Here is a 25,534-nt window from a genome sequence, read left to right as displayed (position 1 = left end):
ATGCAGAAGAAACCGAAACCTCTACTTGTGCTAATTTTGTGAGTGTTTTATTCGGTATCCGTTCAAGACTCGCATCAATTTCATCTTGCTTTTCCTCTGTTGAAACTGTTCGTGTGCGCGCATGTTTTTTTTATTATTTTTTTTTTATTGAGCAATGAACCACTAGTTTCAAATTTATTTACAATTACGTGAATCTGTGCTCGTGAAGGTGGCACTTCACCAGGAAATTGCTGAACAAATGCATCGCGTACCCGTCGAGACACAGATAGGTCTTATGGCGACCATGGGATAGGGAAGGGCTAGGAGTTGGAAGGAAGTGGCCACGGCCTTAATTAAGGTGCAGCCCCAGCATTTGCCTGGTGTGAAAATGTGAAACCAAGGAAAACCATCTTCAGGGTTGCCGACAGTGGGATTCGAACCCACTATCTCCCGGATGCAAGCTCGCAACTCCGCGCTCCTAATGGCACGGCCAACTCGCCCGGTAAAATAACTTTTACGAAAATACGGTGTTGCAATTATACCTGGCTCACCATGTTAATTGTTAACAGCTGAGATACAGGTGGCTCTTGATGCTACGTCGAACACGTGCATGCTCCTTACAAGGTCAAGAGGTCAAGAACTATGGCGCACCTCCCGTACAGCTGCTTAGGTCTCGGGGAGTAGAAACGCCGCTGGACGGTCTGGATTTATTATAAAAAAGACCCCGAAAATATCAGAATCCTCTATGGGGAGGATACCTTTAGGAAAGATTCTAAACTTAGCAAATTAAGGAGAAAAAAAGCCATTCTTCTTTATGCATTCTTCTGAGATGCCGAGGGGACCATAATATCATTCCAAACTGTTGTTAAATACTCAGCGCACTAGCAAGGCTCTTGTGATCGAGAAAATGCATCACACTCGTAAGGAACTGGACTCGGTCTCCAGGCAGTTATTTTACTTGCACCTGTTTTAAGCAACACTCTTTCGCAAGAATTTGGTTGTCTTTCGATCGCATTACTGCTACACACGCTGAACGAATATTTAACCAGGTGGCATTCAGACAGAAAACTATGTTCCTTCGATTGGCTCGGAAAGAGTCCCTCGCACGAACCCTGACGCTAGTAAAATCGTCGTCAGTTTCTCGGAGAAATCCTTGGACAGGAACCAATCAGCAATTCTAGCTACAGGACTTAATTTCGTTGTCACTCTCTCTAAAATTCCGACTGAGGAGTTAATTACTTCCGTTGAGGTAGCCATCCACAAACAACCCACAGATGAGGCTGAGGAGGAATGTGCGAGATTGATAAGGCCTGCTGCTATTCCCGCGCCCAATTTAACAAAAGGAGAGAGGGGAAACTTTGAAGGAACTCAAAGATGATTCTGAAATGACCATTCTCTCAGCTGATAAAGGTAATGCGTCGGTGGTAATGGACATTGACGAGTATAAGAACAAGATCTCGGCTATGTTGCCAGAGCCTGTTTACAGACTGAACTCAAGTGACCCTACCACTCCTGCAACTGTGAAGCTCTTAAGGCATTCCTCAGTTTCGAAAGAGGAGGTCGGTAGATGCAGAGTGGGTTGTTGTCCCATAAGCTCTGTAGTCTGACCGGCCAACCGACCAGAGGAGAGGTGGTCACGGCTCTAACGTGGCTCTACGCCTCTGCATTCGGGAGACGGGCCTGGGGCACAGTGCTGCATTTCTCGCCTGGCCTCGCCCGTCGGCTGTCCTGAGAATGGTTTTCCGTGGTTTTCCATTCTCCTGCACTAAGGCGAATGCCGGGACAGTTCGTAGTATATTCCACGGCCGCACTACCCCCTTACCTTCTCCGCACATCTCCTTCACCGTAACAAATCTCCCGGCCTGAGCGACGGCGTCACCGTCTAAGAGCCCCCCCCCCCCCTTCAGGGGAGGAATGAAAACGAGAATAGTAGTAGTAGTAGTCGAAAGAGGAGGTTAAGCATCTGACTCCGGGAGACGCAGTGCCGTCAAGATTATACGGACTACCGAAAATCCATGTAAAGAGGACGTTCCCCTCAGACCAATAGTTAGTGCGATACGGTAGCCTATCGGTAGGTTGACCAAGGAAGTTCTGACGGGAAAGATGAACGTGGTGAGCCTGACACAACTAAGTGGAAATGATGCCAGACTGAGCTAGGGGAACTGTGGTCACCTCTACATGTCCCTAAGTTCAGAGCCACTTGTTCCCCTTTTAATCGCTTCTTATAACAGACAGGGAATCCGTGGATATATTCTACCAAACCCACCCACAGAGGGGATTCCTCTTAAGGCAGGCAGGGGAAGAAGAGGAAATCACGTCTGCATAATTCCAGTAAGACTGCAACTTCACATTTTCATGGCTAAGTGGTTAGCGTGCTGGCCTTTGGTCACAGGGGTCCCGGATTCGATTCCCGGCAGGGTCGGGAATTTTAACCATACCGGCAATTGGTTAATTCCCGTGACACCCTCATCACGACGCGCAGGTCGCCTACGGGCATCATATCAAAAGACCTGCACCAGGTCTCTCCGGAGACCACACGGCATTTCATTTTCTTTCCAGATTCCAAGATACTAAGAGTTATAGGAGAAACTATCATCTGTAATATCTGAGTTATCTTTACACCTAACACCAGTAGATAAAAAATCTATGAAGAGCAGCAAACTGTGATGTGTACCAAGATCACTCACATGACTCTTCAACATCATTATACGGAACAGTGTGGGTTTCAATTTCTGCTTAATTCTGAATATTATATTGAGATACAGATACAATGTCTCAAAACATATTTGCATAGGCCTATCTGTTAATCCAGTATACAATAATTATTCAATGTACCGATGATTTACCAAGAAATAAACTAATTGGAAGTTTGTGATAAAATGCTTAACAATTTATCAGCAAATTCTAATATTATTTACTGTCTTAAAGAATAGGTATTAAAAATATTTGTGGCTGTGTCTTTACCTCCGGATTCAAAGATTGTGGGTCATATTTTAAGGCAATATTTATCCCAACACCCTTGTTTATTGCATGTAGCTACTGACAAGTTCAAGTACTCTATAGACATTCTGTATTTTACTGAGTGTTTGTTCCACTCTATCTGAATAATAACCATTGGTATATTTTAACTACCGGTACTTGTAATTCCAGCTCATGGTTGAAATATTTTTAAGTACCCATTCCTGCAGTTCTTGGAAATTTACATTACCTTAGTGTTCTGACACTTAAATTAAACAATAAAAAATGTCCACATGATATTCGAAACCTCAGTGATCCTCTATTCTATAGGAACTGTATTTTCAACCTCTGTTATACAATTTTTGGAGTGTGTGGCATTCAAGGGACTCCAGCAAGCCAAAGCCCTTCATTGCACCATATGTATATATGTATTTTTTGACATAATGTTGGCAACAGCACAGATTTTTGAATGGAACTCCAACGAGTCTAAGCCCCATATTGTACCATATGTATATATCTTAATAGTAATATTATATTAGAATAAGGCATTCTTGTTAAATTAGTTTTAGTAATGTTTTAGTTACAATCGCTATTAAGCAGGTTCACCAACAGCTGATGATGACCTTTTTACAGGTCGAAACCGGTACTGTTTCAGTGTAGATAACTTTAAACATTTTGTAATAAAGTATTGATTAGGTGGAAATCTCATTCTTCATACTTGCATTCTTAATGCTATGTTAACAATAACCTTTAAGTTTTTCAGTCTATTGAAGTACGAAGTATAACATTTAGAACATTATAATATACCTATAGAAAAACACATTAATAAAAAAAGATGACATGTTTCGCTCTACAAGAACTTCATATTCTATGAAATCGCTATTAAAACACCCGCATAGGTGAAATTGCCTACAGAGTAAACAATATTGTACATAGACTATCCATGCGTATGAGTGAAATCATCCATTCACAGTCATTGACAAGTTTACACATCGTAAACTACATTGTACGCAGGCTATGTATGTTTAAAAGTGATTTGATGGAATCTGGGGATGTTCTTGTAGAACAAAATATGTCATGCTGTTATTAATATGTTCCTTTACAGGGATATTATAGTTTCATTTCATGCTTGAACAGACTGAAAAAACAAAGTTTATAGGCCTATTAACTGAGTCGACACTGAAAAAAGAATGCCTTCCTTCTTAAGAAATTAATGCTATGGGAAACAACAAAAGTTGCACCATATATTCCTTGCTACCAGCAACAATCTTTGTTAGTAGCACTTAATTCATCCCCCTCAAACCAAACATACCACAAAGCTATGTCACTAACAATGGACATTAGTGGGAGAAGGGTTTTTGTTATGGTAGAGAGGCATTTCAAATTGATGGGGGTCCTACCTAGGATGAAATCTAATGTTGAAGACAGCACAAACACCCACTTGCCAAGCTAGATTAAATAACTAATGAAGATTAAAATACCTCATCCAAATGGAAATCGAACCGAAGACCCCTTGGACCAGAAGCCCATGTGCCAACCAGTTTACCACCTAGACATATTTTGCTATAGATTAAACATATATATGTTATGCACAACTCATCAAATGCTGTTTCAGTTGTTCTAAATTACTGTAGCACAATAGTTAAGTGCATTACAATATGTATAACAGGTTCACAGTTTTTTAATTACATTAAATAAGTCACCCTGTTCCAAGTTTAGATTATTTTGATGTTATATAGTAGAGGCAAGTAGTTCCTACTTTCACTAACAAAAAATGCCACAACCACTAGGATAGGCATTGCTCAACTGATGGAGTGGAAACCTGTATCTATGGCATGATATCTAAAATGGTGCAGAAGTTCATTATTAAGTTCCTTTAAAATGGGGATAGGTTTCTAGATTGTGTGAAAAACCTCAGAAGCTTTCATTTGGAAATTACTGGGTGTATAAAACGCTGTAAAAACAATTAAGTACATGTTTGATCTATCAGTTGAGGATGAGAATAGTGACTGAACTTTTCTTACATCTAAAGTAATCAATGTACAAGGAAACGCAAGACATAACATCCAGTAAATAAAACATAGCCATAATTACACATTTCCCAAAATATTTTCCATCTTCACAATTCTTTCCTGGTGTTCCTTATTTTAAATTGATTGTTTCTCTACTCTCTATGAAATGGATGATTTATAAGTTCATAAATGCAAAGGTAGATAAATCACCTGGAAGGATTAATCTGGTGGCCAAGTATGAAAATTGTGTTCTTACTGTCTTAGGTGGAGGAGCTACGACAACGGTTGGAGGAGAAAAATCGGGTGATAGAAAAGAAAACTCAGGCTACTGCACAGGCCACTCAGGAACGTAACCGGCTCAACAATGAGCTGAACGAGCTAAGAGACCATATGGATATCAAGGACCGAAAAATCAACGTACTCCAGAGAAAGGTAAGTCCTCTGTCATCAAAACTTGAGTTTAAAATTATGCATTTTATCTCTATTTTTATACATCGCTGTAGTCCAAATTCTGGTTCCAATCTAGAGCTGTGGCATATACTTCTGTTCTGTTATTTAAAATAAAACGTTACTTTCAAAGTTTAATATTCTAATAAAATTAAACATAAAACAATACCCTTGTCATTTTTATCGTACTATTTTTATGTTGATTAAACATCTCAAACGCTCAGTAAAAACTGTGAAGTTCAACATAACATCTTAGTGGGTTTATTTCTGTTCTTTCACAAGCATGCTTGTAATGTTATATTGTAGTCTAATTTTATACCAAGCTTTGAGATGTGTTTGTCCATTATCTGCGTAATTAGGAATGTTCGATATGATATGAACTGCTGTATACCTTTTAGTTCCAACACTTTCCATGTGTAATGAATATAATTATAGTGAAAAATCAGTTTCTGAAAGCTATTTATATCATATATTCATATTAACAAGGCCATACAACTGGAGAGACCAGAAACAAGTACTAACTCCTGAAACTGTTTTCTCCTTTAGCAATATTGTTTAGCTGAACACAGACCTTCAACTCACCAATCCAAAAGGCCTCTGGATTTATTTCAGATAAATCTACCAGACAAACAGTTTTACGATGCTCTTCATTCACTTATTTCTCAGCTTAGTTAACACGCAAGATGAACATCAGATTAATGTTGTCACAAATTAGTTGACTTAGTCTGATCTTTTGAAGTTCACTTGGCCTCCAGAGTCGAGTCATTAAGTTTTGCATATTTATACTAGTATGATTTGGGATGAATACTGCACTCCATTTATGAGAACAACTGACCGAGATACTTCTCGTATTTTGTCTTTCCAGCTATAGCAATTGTTTTCCATGCTCCTGAGAATGTGGAACCTCCAAGTTTTCTTTCTACATATATTTGATGTATCTTGTGTGAAGTATAAATAAATATCATACACACACCCAGACCCAGACACACAGGTCACCCAAGGGAATCAACTAGAAAGATCTACATCAGGCTTCTTTGAGACCATACAACATCATTATCACTGACTGAAAGAAATGACCAGAATTAGTACGTGTTCCTTTTGATAGCAAAATTTGATATTCTAGTGGATGAGCTATAGGACCCAAAGCGTCCGTGATCATTATCAATGGTCTCTGATCTGTGTTATGAAGCTAGTCATCTTCCCTATTACTGATGTGAATTCGGCATTTCATTTGATGGCATATATCATCGTTCTTCTAATGCCTGCAAATATTCTTCAGCAGTATGGTTTTTGCATCTAAGAGAAAGATTTTTCTACCAGTTTTCATTGGAGCCATCCAACAATGGTTCCCTTGAATATTACTATCTAATATCCAGTCCTCTGTGAGCAGAACTTTGCCTCATGGTCAGCATCACACTTTGAATCTCGAGCAGTGCTCTTCTATTGCCAGAGAGCATGTCCTCATGCTATGAAGCAGTCTTGCTATGCTGAATGCATTGGATAGTAGAATACTGGCTAGCAGTAACAAAGGTGGTGGGTTTGATCCCACCTCAGTTCTGTGGTATTTGAAAAGGCTTTTGTGCATCAACCTTGTGTTGGTAGATCTGCCTGTACATAAATGAACTCTTGCAGCTCAGACTTTCCAGCTATTAGGCATCTTCGGAAACCTTAAAATATTTAGCGGGATATAAAATAAAAAATGTCCTAGATCTAGAGTAGCATTCTTTCTGTGAGCTCAACTTGGCCTAGCTATCAGCACCACTCCCTGAATTTCTCCGTAAGTCTGTCTGAAAGAAATGACCAGAATTGACATGTGTTCCTTTTGATAGCAAAATTTTATATTCTAGTGGATAAGCTATAGGATCCAAAGCATCTGTGATCATTATCAATGGTCTCTGATCTGTGTTACAAAGCTAGTCATCTTCCCTATTACTGTTGAGCAATTTGCTGTTGATCTGTGAATGTATCTGTCACTCAGAGCAGAACATAAACCCCACTGAACACAGTAATTTTCTTCATCATTTGAAGAGTAATGAAAAATACGTAAAATAAATAAACAAAGTCATCTTCATGGCCCCTGGTGGGGTGGAAGGTAAAGGCTTCCACTATCTGTAACTTCAGCACTTGGTGGGGTAGAGTGGTTAGCTCTATATCCAGCAGCCTTTGCCCCCAGGAATGAACCTGGTACTCATTTTTGGTGTAGGCTGAGTGAATCTCAAGGCCATCAATCAATCAATCAATCAATCAATCAATCAATCAATCAATCAATCAATCAATCAATCAATCAATCAATCAATCAATCAATCAATCAATCAATCAATCAATCAATCACTACTGATCTGCATTTAGGGCAGTCGCCCAGGTGGCAGATTCCCTATCTGTTGTTTTTCTAGCCATGTGCACCTCTGGAAGTGGAAGTCCTCTTTCTTAAACTTTTTGACTTCTTGACAGGGAATCAAACCAATGTCCATCTGGATGAACCAAGATGACTTTACTGTCTCAGTCAGGCAGCCCCTAACAAAAATACGTACTGAACAAAAATTATTTAAAATAAAGGGGACGTTTCTTATATAGTCTACAGATTCTACAGGAAGTCAATAATAAATGAGAAAATGTTTTCCTATAAACTCCCAGTCTAAGTGATTTTTTAATCATAAACATATCAAAACCTACTCCTGGATGAGTAGACTGCAAATATGAAGTTTGGTAGAAATGCATTCAATTGTTTCCTTATGATGGTGGAACAGACAAACAAATGGACAAACAGACACCAAGGCTAAAAACCACTCATACAATCTTGAACTAAACTGGATAAATATCTTAAGAAATTGAAAAATTAACTAATGTAATTTTATTTATATAAATAATAAGATATTTCTACTTCTGATAATAACCTACTGATATTCACAGCATTTTTATTTTAATGTCTGCCTCCTAAGGAACCATCATAGTTTTCATGTGTTGATTTCTTAATAGCAATATTTCACAAATAAATTTTATTTTTATAGCTGATAGGTACATATTTCTGAATTTATCTTAACACAGAATAAAAAAGCTCATTCATTGTAAATTCTTTAAAATCAATGCTCTCAATCAGTGGATGTGTACCTCTTTGAAACTGAGACTATGCTATTTTTTCAGTAAAAATTATTTCTTGTACACTGAAGCCAATTTTTGTCATTTTTGTGTTCTTGATTGTGTCACTCGTAAGTACCATAGTCTGAATTGTGTTATGTTGTTGTTCTAGTATTTAACATTGCAAACTGATCATTGCTCCCAACATTTAATTTTATGCCAGGTATTCCCTTTTAACTGTATTCAATATGCAATTATTTGTTTTTTCATTATCTTTTGTTTCTTGTTTACTTGTTTAACAGTCTATAATGATATGTATGTTACTTGTATAGTGCTCATCATAACTTCAGTACTTTTTATTGCTACATGACTCTTCTTATGCTAAAATGATATTATTTTATATAATGTATTGTACTGGCTTATTAAAGTTTGTTTATTTTATTTTATGTTCATTTTATTTCCCTGTCCCTTATTCATTGTAGTTTATGACTTATGTTTATTTCTTAGAATGTTATGCAGCCCAGACGTGCAAAGAACATTACAGATTATAATTTGTTACCTACAATTGTATGGTAGATTAGCTTCTAGTTATTTTCACCTGTAATAAGTAGTAAATATTATATTAATTTATGTTTTGTTGTTTTCTGTAGTTTAATTCTATCAATGTATTGTGTTCTGTATTTATTAAATGCATCAATAAATTTTATTTTCACATTGTGGCTTAGTAGTGTTTATTTTATTCACTGATAACTCTTTCATAATTCTGAATTCAAACGAATGATCTTAAGATTATTTCAAAATATTCAGCAGCGACTTATACTGATTTGAACTGCCAGGGATCTCCATTCTTCATGATGCTTTTGTAAAATTGGTACCATTGCTGACTCCCAAGAGAGTAAGAAATCAGAAAATATATGTAGGTTGATGAACTATTGTCAATTACCGGTGTTACAAATTTGTTCCTCATTTTCCTCCAAGTTTTTCAATAACACATTTTAATTCTATACTAACATATATTCAGACCTGTTGAAAAATTTGAGATATTGTACATGCTAAGTGCATGCCTATAATTTCTCATGAAGTATAAGAATAATGTCCACTGCTAAAATATTTAAGCAATACTATCATTATACTGAAGAAAGCTTAAAATACTGGTTCAGTTTAATGTAAGTCAAGTTGCCTCAGCTAACTCAGGCTTATTATAAAGAACTTTGAGACAGAGATGGTCAGTCTAGCTTATACAGCATACAAGTAGTTGAAGCAATCACATTACAAAACAGTTATATGTGAATGAAAATCATGTGAATGTTATAAAGTACATGCATTATGGAATCTACAGCATTAGGATTGTAATTACTCAATTGTGCTATATTTTTCAAGAAGAGATGCAACGGTATAAGTGACTTTGTCATTTTTACATGTGAATTTTTGAAAGTATGGTACATAGAAAAATAAATGGTTTGTAAACCGAAAATAATTTACGTAATAAAACAAATTAATTGATGCACCTGGAATTTCAAAGTGCAAATTTCAAGTTCCTATCAGCTGAGGGGGAATGTGAAGGTGGTAATGATGATATTATGATGTGTAACAGCATCATTACCTGCCATGCAAAGCCAGAAACCATATTCATGAAAAATTAGAAATGGATTGCAAGAATAATATACAAGAAAATAAAGAAACCGTAATTATGAGGCCAATAATTTCATTGTTTTACTCCTTGCAAAATAAATTACTATCAGAAGATCATAATAATGATAACTGAAAGGTTAACTTGGTCACAAGGCTTTTCTCTCCAATACATGAATTTGAAGGACTTAATACATGAACAGTATTTTGGACCATACATTATGTAATGATGAAAAATATTATGTGTAAAACAAAATATGGCTTTTAGGACTGATAAAGTCATATTAAAAGTGTAAGGTCGAAGAGTCTTTAAAACCCCACTTCTGTAAAAGAATTATGCTTAGAAAGCAAAATAGATCCAGGATTATGATAGTCTGTACAAATAATACAACAGAACAACTATACCATCACAGATATTTATGCAAGTTAATGTTTCACATGAATGAAACATGTGCAGTTGAATTCTAGAATACATTTATAAAGTTGTAGTTATCAGTGAAATGCATCCTATTTTCCTTGAATCATTTTATTTACATTTTGTTTTTACTATTTATTTCTTAGCATAATTTTACTTTCATTTAACCCATTCAGTTCTTCCGATGCCCGAAACATAGTTAGAATACTGTGGAGAATATTATATGAAGACATAGTGTACTATGTGACCTTGAATATGGTGGATATCACTTGCATGATTTCCAGATTGAGAACTTGGAGGACCTATTGAAGGAGAAGGATAACCAGGTGGATATGGCTCGAGCACGACTGACAGCAATGCAGGCTCACCACTGCTCATCTGAAGGTGCCTTGTCTACCCTGGAAGAGGCTATAGGAGATAAGGAGAAACAAATGCAGCAACTCCGTGAACAACGTGACCGTGCTGAACAAGAGAAGCAAGAAGAACGAGAGCTTCATGAAAGAGAGATAGCGGAGTACAAGATGAAGCTTCATGCTCATGAAAGTGAGATTGAGAAACTTAATGCCCGTTTAGAACGTGCTCAGGCAGAAAAAGATCGTCTTGAGGCAAAATTAGAAAGTTCACAGTCTGAACTAGGCAAATCTAAAGCAGAACTCGATAAAGCTGCTAGTGAGGTTGGGCGAAGTGGAGCTGACTGGGAAGCAGCAAAACAACGCCTTGCTCGTTTAGAATTAGAAAATGAACGGTTACGGCATGACCTTGAACGATCACAAACCACGTTTGGACGTAGCACTTTGACGACATCGCAGGAACTTGATCGAATTCAAGAACGTGCAGAAAAGTCAGCTGCAGAACTCCGTCGCACACAAGCCGAACTACGTGTTACGCAAGCAGACAATGAACGTGCTAGGGCAGAAGCAGCAGCTCTTCAGGAAAAAGTGGAAAAGTCTCAGGGTGAAGTGTATCGCTTAAAAGCACGTCTTGAAAATGCTCAAAGTGAGCGTGAAAGTTTGCGTGATGAATACGATAGAGCCCAGACTGCTGTAACTAGACTTCATGCAGAGCGAGATAAGGTAGCAGCAGAATTAGAAAAATGTCGTGAAGAGCTAGAGAGGTCTCAGGCAACATTAGGTAAAGCCCAGTTAGCTCAAGACAAACTTCAAAATGCTCTCGATAAAGCTCAAAGTGATGTTGACAAACTGCAAGAGAAATTTGACAAGTCTCAAGCTGAAGTCAGAAGGGTAAGTAGCTATCATATATTTACCTTATTTTATCCAAATCTGTTAACTATAACTATTAAATAAAGAAATGTTAGTATTCTTTTTGTGTATTACTGATGGGAAGATTAGGAAATCTATCATTATTTTTTGCTTGAGAATTTCCTTTTCCATTGATATTATTAAAGCTAATGCTCAGGATAAAATTATTAAAATAAAAGAGTGTTTGGTTCTTCACAAATAAATGACAAAAGTCAATAATTGTATAATATTAAGATACTTTTGCACAAACTCAATAGAGGGTAACTTCTGGGAAAAATTGTGAATGTTTAGAGACAGTTTAGTAGGAGGAGGTCTGCATCCCTTGATCTCTTGAACATTGAGATGTTAACTTCTGCCAATGCATTCCAGATTCAAATCTCAGTGACTGCATGTAAAATTAGTGCTTGAGAAAATTAGGACCAATTCAGATTTTTTTAGGATTCTACAGTTCCCTATAGCTCTTTCTGCCCAGTAATGCTGCATAATATTGTCAGCACTTTGTAAGTGCACAGCAGGCATTGCCACTTTGCATATTTGTACATCTTACAGTTTCATATCTTCATATATATGATATTTGACTGGAATCAGATTAAGTAGATTTTATTGCAGTCAAGAGACACATTGGGTGGCATCCACTGGTATAAATTCCTTATTGAAGTATGTAGCTTATATTCTTTAACTGAGCCTTCAATATAAGTCTTCTGGGTTCATCAGTAGCAAAACGGATGATAGTTGAGAAAAATTTTTGTTGCTTTATTTTAAAGATCTGGAACACTATGATAAGTGTTCTGTATTCTTAAAGCATATGCTTTGTGGCTATATGACTTGTTAGTTCATAGGGATTAATTGTAAAGAAAGCAGCAATGGCCTCTATGTTAGGTATAACACCAACATTCATTTGTAGTTAAAGTGGAAAATGATGGGAAAAATTACTGGCCAAGAATGCAATTTAAATTCACTTCTCTTCTCAGTTTTCCTCATGAGGATGAATACACCTCATTCCAGCACTCATACCATGGTTTGAAATCTCATCACAGAACTGTGAATCAAACATCAGTCAGCAGGGCTGGAAATGTTGGACCAGAATGATAACTATTAAAACAAGGACAGTGTCCTATACATAATGTAATGAAAAGGGTTTATTTTGAGTCCTGACTGGGTCTAGGTGGTCATGTCTGATAAAGAAGTAGGATTCAAAACTTACAAACTACACTTTAAACTATACAGGCCTTATGGGATTTTACTTCAGCTCAGATATTTGTGAATTTTCTTGAGTATCCTAAAGATTTATTGGGCTTTGGCCAGATGGGATGCCCTTTTTCAAACCATGTAATTCTTTAGGTGGAAAGTCTTCTCTGCTTTCACTGGGATTCAATATTCAGCTGCCATAGTTGAACAAAAGCAGAAAAATCACTCTAAGTATCATATTCACCGTAAATAATAAGGCAAATTTTTATTACACAGATGTGAATAAATTAACTTGTGACAAAGTTTTAAATGATCACAGAAAAAAATATTTATGAGCATTTTATTAAAAATAATCTCATAGGAACTTCATTACAATGACTCGTTATTACTTTAAATTTGCTAACAAAACTTTCCTAAGTGATATAAAGTAATGTACATTTTCAGCTCCAAATGGAGAAGGAGAAACAGAATTATGACTTTGAGAATGTCCAGTCTCAGTTGGACAAAGCTCTGGGTCAAGCAACTCGTCTCCAGAAAGAGAGAGAAGCTGTGCAGCTTGAAGCAGATAGGCTCAGGGATAAATATGAGAAGGCACAGGTAAGTTTTTATATATTCATATGTATAGGAAACATTCCAAGGTAACTCAAGGAAATTTGCTATGCAAGATACAATAGGCTAATTATAATGAACATCTGGTTTGCATTTCTGTTTTGCTGCAACGGAATTTCTTTTCATTATCATGCAATCCTGCAGAGATAATTACATTACCAGGGCTGTAACCTTACTCATTTAAGTCTGTATTCGACAAGATATTTATAGAAAGCATAAAATTAGGTCAGCAGAAAATGAACCAGTGGAATTAGGTACAATAAGATAATCTTATTCAGATTATAAAACTTGGTAACCAAGGAGGTCATAATTTTAAGTCCTGGTTTTACATAATTTGACAAGTTATGATATTTCTTCAATTGCATGGAAGTATGTATATATGTGGTAGATCAAAGTATCCTTCAGAGTAAATAATCTTTTCTTTTTTTACAACTTGTTTTACGTCGCACTGACACAGATAGGTTTTATGGCAACGATAGGATAGGAAAGGCTTAGGAGTGGGAAGGAAGTGGTCATGACCTTAATCAAGGTACAGCCTCAGCATTTGCCTGGTGTGAAAATGAGAAACCACGGAAACAGTGGGCGCTCAAACCCACGATCTCCCGGATGCAAGCTCATAGCTGCGTGTCCCTAACCACATGGCAGTAAATGATCTCCATAGGTCATGTAGGGCAGTTCATCAGGCAAAAAAAAGAGGAAATGGAACAAGATCAATCATCCCCTCCATCTGGGTTTTTATACTTTCCTTAACTAGGTTCAGTTGATGAAGGAACACATTATCAAAACACAATTGAACTATGCAAGTTTATTGGGAAAGTACAGTAGAGTCTCAATTATCCAACTTAAACGGGACCTGGAGTACGTCGGATCACCGAAAATGTCAGATAATACAGAATAACTTTGAAAATGAACTAAAACAAACAGGAAGGCTATAGTGTATTATGTACTATGTTTTACGGGACTCTATTTATTGACTTATTAATTCAATTGTACAGTAGATGCAGTACTCTTTTCTTACTACGCCTGTAGCCAGGTGCAGACGTCTTGCCTTGGGCTGCAAGAGTTTTGATGTCATCATCTTGAAATTCAGCCCAGTCTCATCACAATTAAAAATCTGATCACCGGTTAATCCTTCAGCAAGAATTATTTCTTGAAATTGTCTTTTAAATTTCACAACCTCATCGGATTTAACTGACAGTTTTTCTCCACAGATATTAAGCTGCCCAATGCCGTACCGGTTTTTCCACTGATCAAGCTACGCAGCACTGGCAGTAAAATTAGGGACACTTTATTAAACTCCTCCTGAATATACACCGCCATTTCTTGCTGAATGGGGCCAGATATTGACAAGCCGTTTTCCTGGTTTTTAGTGAACCAAAGAAATAGTGCTTCACTTACTTTTTCGTACTCACATTTTCCATTGTTTTTTTTTTAAATCTAATTTTCAGTGCATCACTTGTTACTCTGGTAGAGCACCACTTTTCAATTTATTCCCTCATATGTTTTCAGTCTCCCACTGTAACACTTCCAACACCATAATCTGAAGCCATTTTTTGGAGAGTTTCCTCTTTGTCCACTCTACTTGTCTTCCACGTAAACAATCACTTTCTTACATTTACTCGCCATACTCACAGAGGATATGAAAACTATAACATCCGCACCCAACCAATACTACATTGAACAATCCTACCGCATGACTGCCAGTGCTTGTCCCACAGTCGCACCCTCCACACCCCGTGTCCTGAATTGCATCCACATAAAGTTCAAATTAAGCCTACCAGTGTCGGATAACACGGAGTGTCGGATAAGTGAAGGTCAGTTGAGCGAGACTCTACTGTACGTATTGGACAAATGTAGCCTATAATAAAGAGAAAGATAACAAATATTTTATTATAGAAGACCATCACACGAGTCAAGGATGCTGAATCTTCTGCACAAGAATTTGCTCAGTTTTTGTGTCAGAAATTATACAAGTAACCTCAAAGTATGAGGCCGTAGAAATAATTTGCTTTCACTCTACAATTCTGTACTTGTCATATCATTTTCTTCTTCTGCCATTTATCCCACATTCTGGTATGGTATCCGGCTCCATGGCTAAATGGTTAGCATGCTGGCTTTTGGTCACAAGGGTCATGGGTTCGATTTCTAGTGGGGTTTGGAATTTTAACCATAACTGGTTAATTCTGCTGGCACGGGGCTTGGGTGTATGTATCGTCTTCATAATTATTTCATCTTCGTCATGAAGTGCAGGTCTCCTACGGGAGTCAATTCAAAAGACCTGCACCTGGCAAGCTAAACTTGTCCTCGGACACTCCTGGCACTAAAAGCAATACGCCATTTCATTTTTCTGGTATGGTTACTGGTACGAACTTATTCAGTCACCACTGATCTGCATTTAGGGCTGCTGCCCAAGTGGCAGATTCCCTATTGGTTTTGTTTACCTAGTCTTTTCTTAAATGATTTCAAAGAAGTTAGAAATTTATCACATATCACCCTTGGTAAATTATTCCAATTCCAAATTTCTCTTCCTATAACCAAACATTTGCCCCAATTTGCCCTCCTATTATTCCAACATTATCTTCATATTATGATATCTTTCCTACTTTTAAAAACTCCACTCAAGCTTATTCGTCTACTAATATCACTATCTCTCTGCTGACAGATTGGAAAATACTGCTTAATCAAGTAGCTCATCTCCTTACTCTCAGGTCTTCCCAGACTAAACTTTGCAACATTTTCATAATACTACTGTGTTATCGGAGATCACTCCTATAGGTGTCAAATAGAAAGACCAGCAACAGGTGAGCTGAACATGTCCTTGGACACTCCGGGCACTAAAGCCATAAACCAACCAACCGACCGACCGACCCAGTGACTTATATGCCCTCCCCTAAATACAACCTTACTACAATCCCTAAATACTCTCATAACCAAATGAAGAGATCTGTAACCTTTATTTACAGTGCTGTTGATATGAGTACCCCAATGAATATCTTTATTTTACTAACACCAAGGTACTAGGAACTATACTGCACCTGTGGATTTTGCTTGTTTTATGGCTGGATGTCCTCCCTGATGTAGAGGGACATATTATTTATTTCATGTTTCTGTGGTGGTTGGTAGTGTGCTGTGTTGAGTGTATATGAAAAGAAGTATAGTAGGACAAACACTAACACATAGTTCCCGAGTCAGAGGAATGAACCACACAAAGTTAAAATCCCAGACTCCATTGGATATTGAACCCTGGACCTGCTGAAGCGAAGGCCTTGACACTGACCATTCAGCCAAGGAGCCAGACTCTTTACTTGCCCTGCATTACATATTAGGCTAGAACAAAAGTAAAGAAAAGTGACAACTGGAATCTGTTATTCTAATATAGTATTAATTCCAAAGTTAGAAGTTTGTTGATATTTTCAAAAATAAAGATAACTCTGACTTACCATCAGATGGAGGGAGGTAGTGAAATGTTCTTTGATTCTTTTAGGATACATCTCTTTGGTTTCTGCACCAGAAACACCTTTGATTTGTCAAGTCTTTTTAAAGAAGGTACTCTTCTGTATAATACATTTTCCTTGGAGAAATCTTTCTTCTACTGCTACTGGTATATAGTGAAGGTCATTGAATTTCTTTAAATGAAATTATAAACATTTGGATGGTTGTAAAATGATTTTCTCTCTTATTCAGATGCTAATGGCACGTCAGCAGAAGGAAAAAGAAAGCTTCCAGGAGGAATGTGAGAAGCTACAAGAAAGGTTAGATTTTCATCAAGGCCAGCTCTCTAAAACACAGAGAGAAAAAGAAAATGTTCAGACTGAATTGGACATGATTAAAGAAAGATGGGATAAGACACAGCAAGTTCACCAAAAACTGCAGGTAGGTACCTGAAAATTTATAAATATTTATAATACGAGGTTATAATTTTAAACTAAGGGTTTCTCTGTGCTTTGTAAGAATATAAAGTCCATTTAAAATCTTTCATGAACTTAACAAATAAAAGGTGCAGAAATGAGCATAACCAGAACGAAACAAAAAAATATCTAGAATAACAGAGGTAGTAACCAATAAACTATGTGCTCTGATACATAATATAATTTTTGGAACTAATTTCATACAAGGTATGCTTCAAAAAGATAGTGAACCATATAGATAAAGATAGTCTCCTGAATAGCTAACTTGGTCAAACAGTTGATTAGATGCTCATTTCTGTGTTTAGCATTGTGGTTGTGAATCCCGATGCAGAATACTTGAAGACTGTAGACTTATTGGCACAATAACATTATATTGACAATTTAGCTCATGAACCAGTGACCAATCTAATATAAGAATATTGGAAATTTCATCCTATCACAACTGCCTTTCCCCACAATTTTATAGGTTTCATTTTATCGCTTTCATTCATCTTGCCTACATCCACGTGTTTTCAAGTAAATCAATGTAAAACCTTACATTTGATGACAGGGCACAATCAATAGGACGTAACTCTGTTATTCTGAGTAAGCTGACAGCTGACGTAGTCTATAGGGCAGCTCTTCGGTGGGAAAAGAAAGGTAATGGAATAAGATCCATGATCATTGTTTTCTGAAAAGGTTACGGACAGAGCAGTGGCAGCGATTGGGAATTAGAAGTGGCAGGGTACAAACATTTATAGACGGCTCAAAGGGAAATCGCAGAGGGGGTGGGTGGGGGTTTAATACATCAAAATTAAAAGAAATTGATATATAATGGTAAGTTCTAATGATCTCTGAGCAAATTTTGATAGAGGGTTGACAGTATACCAACTTAAGTGCACTAATAATAGTACTATACAATAAAACTTTCACCAAAGAAACAATAATTACACTCATATATTACAATAAAATAGAAGTACAGCAATTAAAAAGTCATTTAGTATTTGACAACACAGTAGCAAAGTAACAGACACTAGATAGAACTGAACAGACACATTTACTGAGACTACCAGATTGACAAATGCACGCGGCAAACGGGTGGCGTTGGCAAAAACATAACCCTGCTATCCTTCGTCACATTTTGCTCTGTGGGTTTCCACTACTTGCTGTGGCACTGTACAATTTGGTTAGCCGGGTCAAACTACATTTTGTGCGTATTTGCGCTAAGTATTTTTCTTTTGCTAGGGGCTTTACGTCGCACCGACACAGATAGGTCTTATGGCGACGATGGGATAGGAAAGGCTTAGGAGTTGGAAGGAAGCGGCCGTGGCCTTAATTAAGGTACAGCCCCAGCATTTGCCTGGTGTGAAAATGGGAAACCACGGAAAACCATTTTCAGGGCTGCCGATAGTGGGATTCGAACCTACTATCTCCCGGATGCAAGCTCACAGCCGCGCGCCTCTATACGCACAAGTATTTTTCTTATTATTTAAGGAAATTAAATTTAAGAATTAGCTGAAAAGACATTTGTACAACTTGCTCTTTTTTTTTTTTTTTTTTTTTTTTAAATAATAATTCCCAGTTTCATGTGACTAAAATGGAATAAAAATTTAATTTTTCTCGACAAAGTCAAGGGGCGACTGCCCCCCCTACAATTGCCGCTACTGATACAGAGTACGGCACAACAATATATTTGCTCACTTTCATTATCATCAGTTATTTAATTTTGTAGTGACGGTATTTGCTAATACATAACTGTCAGGCTCTTCACTCCGCCAAAACTAACCATGGGTAAATAAATTTATAAACTGCCAGGCTGAGTGGCTCAGATGGTTGAGGCACTGGCTTTCTGACCCCAGCTTGGCAGGTTCAATCTTGGCTCAGTCCGGTGGTATTTGAAGGTGCTCATATACATCAGCCTCATGTCAATAGATTTACTGGCACATAAAAGAACTCCTGAGGGACTAAATTCCGACACCTCAATATCTCTGAAAACCGTAAAAGTAGTTAATGGGATGTAAAGCAAATAACATTATTATTATAATTTATGAGGTACCTGAAAGAGGAAACATACGTTACACCTGAAAAAGAATCAGCTTGATAAGAACAGATTGACAGGTTTCATTCTTAAAAGAACATCATCATATTCTACCAAATCATGTTCAAATATTTAGAAATAAATTTTCATGTTTATTTCTGTTTAAATAATGCAGTGTATGCTAGAGTAGAGACAAAGGAGGACATCTTTAAGATAATTTCCAGATTTCAAGTTCCTAAGTATTTTAACCAGAAATAAACATGAATATTTGAATGTGATTTGATAGAATCTGATGATGTTCTTTCAAGAATGAAACCTATCATTCTATTTTAATTTTGTTAATTATTTTTCATGTGTTACTGTATGTTTTCTCTTTCAGGTGGTTTATAAATTTATTTGCCAGGCTGAGCGCCTCAAACGGTTGAGGCGCCGGCCTTCTGACCCCAACTTGACAGGTTCGATCCTGGCTCACTCTAGTAGTATTTCAAGGTGCTCAGATACGTCAGCCTCGTGTCGGTAAATTTACTGGCACGTAAAAGAACTCCTGCAGGACAAAATTCCAGCACCTCGGTGACTCCAAAAACTGTAAAAGTAGTTAGTGTGAAGTAAAGCAAATAATATTATTATTATTATTATTATTATTATTATTATTATTATTATTATTATTATTATTATTATTATTATTATTATTATATTATATTATATTATATTATATTATATTACATTACATTATATTAATATTAATTAATAATTAATAATATTAATAATAATAATAATAATAATAATAATAATAATAATAATAATAATAATAATAATAATAATAATAATAATAATAATAATAATAATTTATTTACTCAAAGTTAGTTTTGGCAGACTGAATAACCCAACAGTTATAAATTAGCTGAGTCAAAACTTAAAAGAAATGGCCTCAGATATTATATGCACACACACTTACACACAAAAATGTATTTGCTAGTAGTCAAAATAAATTATTATTCCAGATTCTCTCTAGATAAATTCTGGAGCTGTCATTATTTCACTACAGATAACATTGAATATTTTTCTGAATTTGCTTATTCCTAAGGTGGTAAATAAAAATGTAAACAGACTCTGGGATTGGTTTAAAGCAATAGTTGAGGAATGTGAAAATAGGTTTGTACTTTTCAAGGTGGTAAGGAATGGTAAAGATCCATTACATTATAACAGAGAAATAAAGAGACTAAGAAGGAGGTGCAGGTTGGAAAGAAATAGAGTTAGAAATGGATGTGGAACTAAGGAGAATTTGAAGGAACTTACTAGGAAATTGAATCTAGCAAAGAAGTCAGCTAAGGATAACAAAATGGCAAGCGTAATTGGTGGTCATACAAATTTTAGTGAAAAATCGAGTATGTATAGGTACTTTAAGGCAGAAATACGTTCCAAGAAGGACATTCCAGGAATCATTAGTGAACAAGGGGAGTGTATATGTGAGGATCTTTAAAAGGCAGAAGTATTCAGTCAGTAGTACGTAAAGATTGTTGGTTACGAGGATAATGTCCAAATAGAGGAGGTGACTAATACTAAAGAAGTATTAAAATTTACATATGACAACAATGACATTTACAGTAAGATACAAAAGTTGAAAACTAGAAAAGCAGCTGGAATTGATAAGGTTTTGGGGGATATACTAAAGACAATGGGTTAAGATATAGTAGGCCCTACCATATCTGAAGTACTTATTTGATTATTGTTTGCATGAAGGAGCTATAACAAATGAATGGAGAGTTGGTAGCCCCTGTGTATAAAGGAAAAGGTGATAGACATAAAGCTGACAATTACAGGCCTGTCAGTTTGACATGCATTGCATGTAAGCTTTGGGAAAGCATTCTTTCTGATTATATTAGACATGTTCGCAAAATTAATAGCTGGGTTGATAGAAGGCAGTTTGGGTTTAGGAAAGGTTATTCCACTGAAGCTCACCTTGTAGCATTCCAGTAAGATATAGCAGATACAGTATCATGGATTCAGGAGGTCAAATGGACAGTTTCGCCATTGACCTATCTAAGGCATTTGATAGGGTAAATCATGGGAGACTAATGGCAAAAATGAGTTCAATTGGACTTGACAAAAGAGTGACTGAATGGGTGGCTGTGTTTCTAGAAAATAGAACTCAGAGAATTAGAGTAGGCAAAGCTTTATCTCTCCCTGTAATAATTGAGAGGGGAATTCCTACAGGCAGTATTATTGGACCTTTATGTTTTCTTATACATATCAATGATATGCGTAAAGAAGTGGAATCAGAGATAAGGCTTTCTGCAGGTGATGTTATTCTCTACAGCATAATAAGTAAGTTACAAGATTGTGAGCACTGCAAAATGAGCTCAAAAATATTGTGAGATGGACAGTAGGCAATGGTAATGAAGATAAACTGGGTTGAAAGTCAGGTTGTGAGTTTCACAAATAGGAAAAGTCCTCTCAGTTTTAATTACTGCATTGATGGGATAAAAGTTCCTTTTGGGGATCATTGTAAGTACCTAGGTGTTAATATAAGGAAAGATCTTCATGGGGGTAATGGGGCTGTTGATGCCCCATAGGAAAGGACGAAACATGTACCAATTCTTATTTTAATGAGGATTTAAATCTAACTTAACATATTGAGTTGTATTGAATAGGTGGAAAAGAAATAAAATTCTTACATCTATCATAAGATTACTTTCAATAAGGATTCGCAATGATTTTCATTACTTGTAAGTGGTATGTTCTGAGCTGTCAGTGAAGAGATGGCGTGGAATGACATCAGTAGACAAATAAGTTTGAATGGTGTCTTTAATTAAAAGTAGGAAAGTTCACAATATAAAGATAAAGCTGGAATTAAAGAGGACAAACTGGGGCAAATATTTGTTTATAGGAAGGGGAGTTAGGGATTGGAATTACTTACCAAGGGAAATGTTCAATAAATTTCCTATTTCTATGCAGTCATTTAGGAAATGGCTAGGAAACAACATATAGGGAATCTGACACCTGGGTGACTGCCATAAATGCAAATCATGGTTGGTAGGTTGGTTGGTTGGTTCGTTGGTTTGTCAGTCGGTTGGTCGGTGTCAGCTTACACCAGTATTTATCAACATTCACAGTTCTTAATGTGTACGTCCAAAATGATATTCATGTGTTGTATAGGCGTTTATTGATTGTAAACCTTCTCAGTCCTTTGTGAACGTATGTCAGATATGATGATGATTATTGTTTTAAGAGGAAGTACAAATGGGCAACCATTTTTTTCAATTTGCTTTACGTTGCTTTTTTTTTTTTTTTTTTTACTTACGTTGCACCGACACAGATAGGTCTTGTGGCAACGATGGGAAAGGAGAGGCCTAGGAATTGGAAGGAAGCGGCCGTGGCCTTAATTAAGGTACAGCCCCAGCATTTTCTGGTGTGAAAATGGGAAACCACGGAAAACCATCTTCAGGGCTGCTGGCTGACAGTGCGGCTCGAACCCACTATCTCCCGATTACTGGATACTGGCTGCACTTAAGCGACTGCAGCTATCGAGTTCGGTTGCTTTACATTGCACCAACACAGATAGTTCTTATGGCAACGGTAGGATAGAAAAGGCCTGGAGTAGGAAGGAAGCGAATTAAGGTACAGCCCCAGCATTTGCCTGGTGTGAAAATGGGAAACCACAGAAAACCATATTCAGGGTTGCCGACAGTAGGGTTCAAACCCACTAACTCTGGTATGCAAGCTCACAGCTGCAAGTCCCTAACTGCACGGCCAACGTGCGTGGTTCAACCATCCTATATTAACACTAAACAGAGGGAAAATTGAAGAAGACCTTCAAAGAATTAAGTTATTGTTAAAAGGGAAGTGCCATGAAGAGCGTGAAAATGAAAGATGCTCTAGGCATTGCAAACCTATTACTGTCTGGGTCAGAAAGCACAAGAGTTGGCAAGGGAGGTCAGACAGGAAAACTGAAGATGAGGAACTTTACACAAGTAACTGGAAGTGATGGCAGACTCGGCTAGAGGACCAGTGGTCACCAACCCACACTCCCACAATGAAAGCCCCTGGGTCCCCTTAAGTCGGCAGGAGATACCGTGGATATTGTTCTACCACCCCACCCTCAGAGGCATGTGAGATATGGTCTGACATCATGATCTCCTGCCATATTCTTATGTTGACCTGCTTTTGACATACATATATTCTAAGAATAGGATGGATTAAGAGCAGCAATTTAGCCTTTAGCAGCTCTTGGGCAATATCATGGCTATAAAATAGCTATTCATGATCTTTTGAATAGATTTTTTCCTGCCAAGGCAAAGAAAGATAAAGAGAAACCCACTTCTCTGAAACTTTCCCATTGAAACAAGGCTTTCACCGAGGTGGTTTGTTTGAGCCATGTTATACAGAGATTAAAAGTAAATAAGTCAAATACCCACAATTTCTGCATTTCCATGAATTTTTATCTTTTTGAGATTACCATATTACAACATAGTCGGCACTGTGGTGCAAGAGTAGTGTGCCTGCCTCTTACCCAGAGGCCCTGGGTTCAATTCCCAGCCGTTTGGCCAAAGTAAGTGCATGGCTTCATCAAACAACCTAGCTACAGTGACATGGTTTGCACACTAGCAAATGAGGATGTTCAGAATCAATTTTGTCATTCTTCAACACACCAACTACAACATTTCTACTTTTCTGCCACTTGAATAATTGATTTCAAGAATACTCACCTTCAGTTTTTCTCTATCACATACTGCCCAAATTCTTTATAAAGTTTCTTTGCAACATTTTGGGAGATAGTTTTTTCTTGATGTGGGTTCATCTGGAGGCTCACAATTAATGTACATTTTTGGAAATTTCTCAGTCTCAGATTATTTATTTTGCCAAGAGGAATGTCAGCACAAAGAATTGCTCTACATATATCTAAATAACACTGGGGGTATTTGGATGAGCCTACATTTGAAGAAGCTGGTACATCTATTAGTTGTAGCGAATGCACATGTGAAGCAGCAGCAATGTGCTTATTTCCTGGCAAATGCTGGGTTACTTGTGACCGTTGATATGCAGTTACTGTTTTACGACACGATTGACAAAATAAATTTTTCCATCGGTAGTGTAAATATTTTTAAATTCCTCTACATATTACTGAAGACATGATCTTGTACTCGACTTCACTTTTGGCATCCTTTTGTAGGTTAAGACATACATTTATGGTGAATCACTATCTCAATAAAAATGAATGGCAATATTTCTTCTATTTTAGAAATTCAGATAAAATCACATGACGATGGGAATAATATATGGACCCAAACAACTAACACTATGAGTGACACAATCTCACTATCTTCTGTAGGGGAAATATCCCAGTGCATAGTTCAATCTGTGGTATTTCCCATCACCTTATCCCTCGGTGAAGGCCTTTGGCTGACATTCTATAAACAAAATCTGAGTGGGCTGACTAATGTGACCAAGTTAGAATGTTAGCTACCTCAATCATGGAGGGAAACAACTTGTGCAGCAAATCAAATCACTGTCTAAATTTCACTACATAGCCAGTGACCAGGAAGTCTTCAAACTTCCAGAAAGAAGTCCATAAATAGCCGCAACATTCAGAAATATGACAATGGATACATTGTTAAAAACAGTATTGTAATCGTAAAATGTGAATAAGAGCATCCGTACTAGTAGAAAATATTCCTGATTCATGTGCTTATTATGTATTTTCTTTAAATATTTATGTATAAGTTATGAATTTCATTATGGTCCATATTGAATTGGTGGACCTTTCTCTACCCTTTGAGAGTATATTTATTTATGTAAACATTTTGCGAAAACAAGTGTTTTTATGTGAAATAAGATTAGATTTTTATGCTTGGGGATGCACAATAGGAATAATAAACTTTGTAAATTATGTTAAAATATATGCCAAAAAAGTTGTAATTACATAAAAATTCAGTCCCTGTTTATCATATCTAAATAAAGATTGAACCAAACCTCATGGCACTTCAGCCCTGATAGGCCTAGATCTACCAAGCAACCACTACTCAGCATGAAGCCCAGCA

General features: G+C 36.9%; 1 protein-coding gene across 1 annotated transcript in view; it reads left to right on the top strand.

The window, feature by feature from the left end:
- The window catches only part of LOC136871872 (trichohyalin), a 371,843-nt gene that overhangs the window by 266,071 nt on the left and 80,238 nt on the right, over positions 1–25,534 (top strand). The window contains exons 6-9 of the mRNA XM_068227389.1: positions 5,214–5,381; positions 10,800–11,756; positions 13,407–13,559; positions 17,256–17,444. Of these exons, the coding sequence (XP_068083490.1) occupies positions 5,214–5,381; positions 10,800–11,756; positions 13,407–13,559; positions 17,256–17,444 (1,467 nt within the window). The remainder of the gene's footprint in view (positions 1–5,213; positions 5,382–10,799; positions 11,757–13,406; positions 13,560–17,255; positions 17,445–25,534) is intronic.

Source organism: Anabrus simplex, chromosome 4 (assembly GCF_040414725.1).
Source record: "Anabrus simplex isolate iqAnaSimp1 chromosome 4, ASM4041472v1, whole genome shotgun sequence".
Taxonomy (NCBI): Eukaryota; Metazoa; Arthropoda; class Insecta; order Orthoptera; family Tettigoniidae; genus Anabrus; species Anabrus simplex.
The sequence above is the reverse complement of the archived record's forward strand: the minus strand, read 5'-3'. Positions and strand labels throughout refer to the sequence as shown.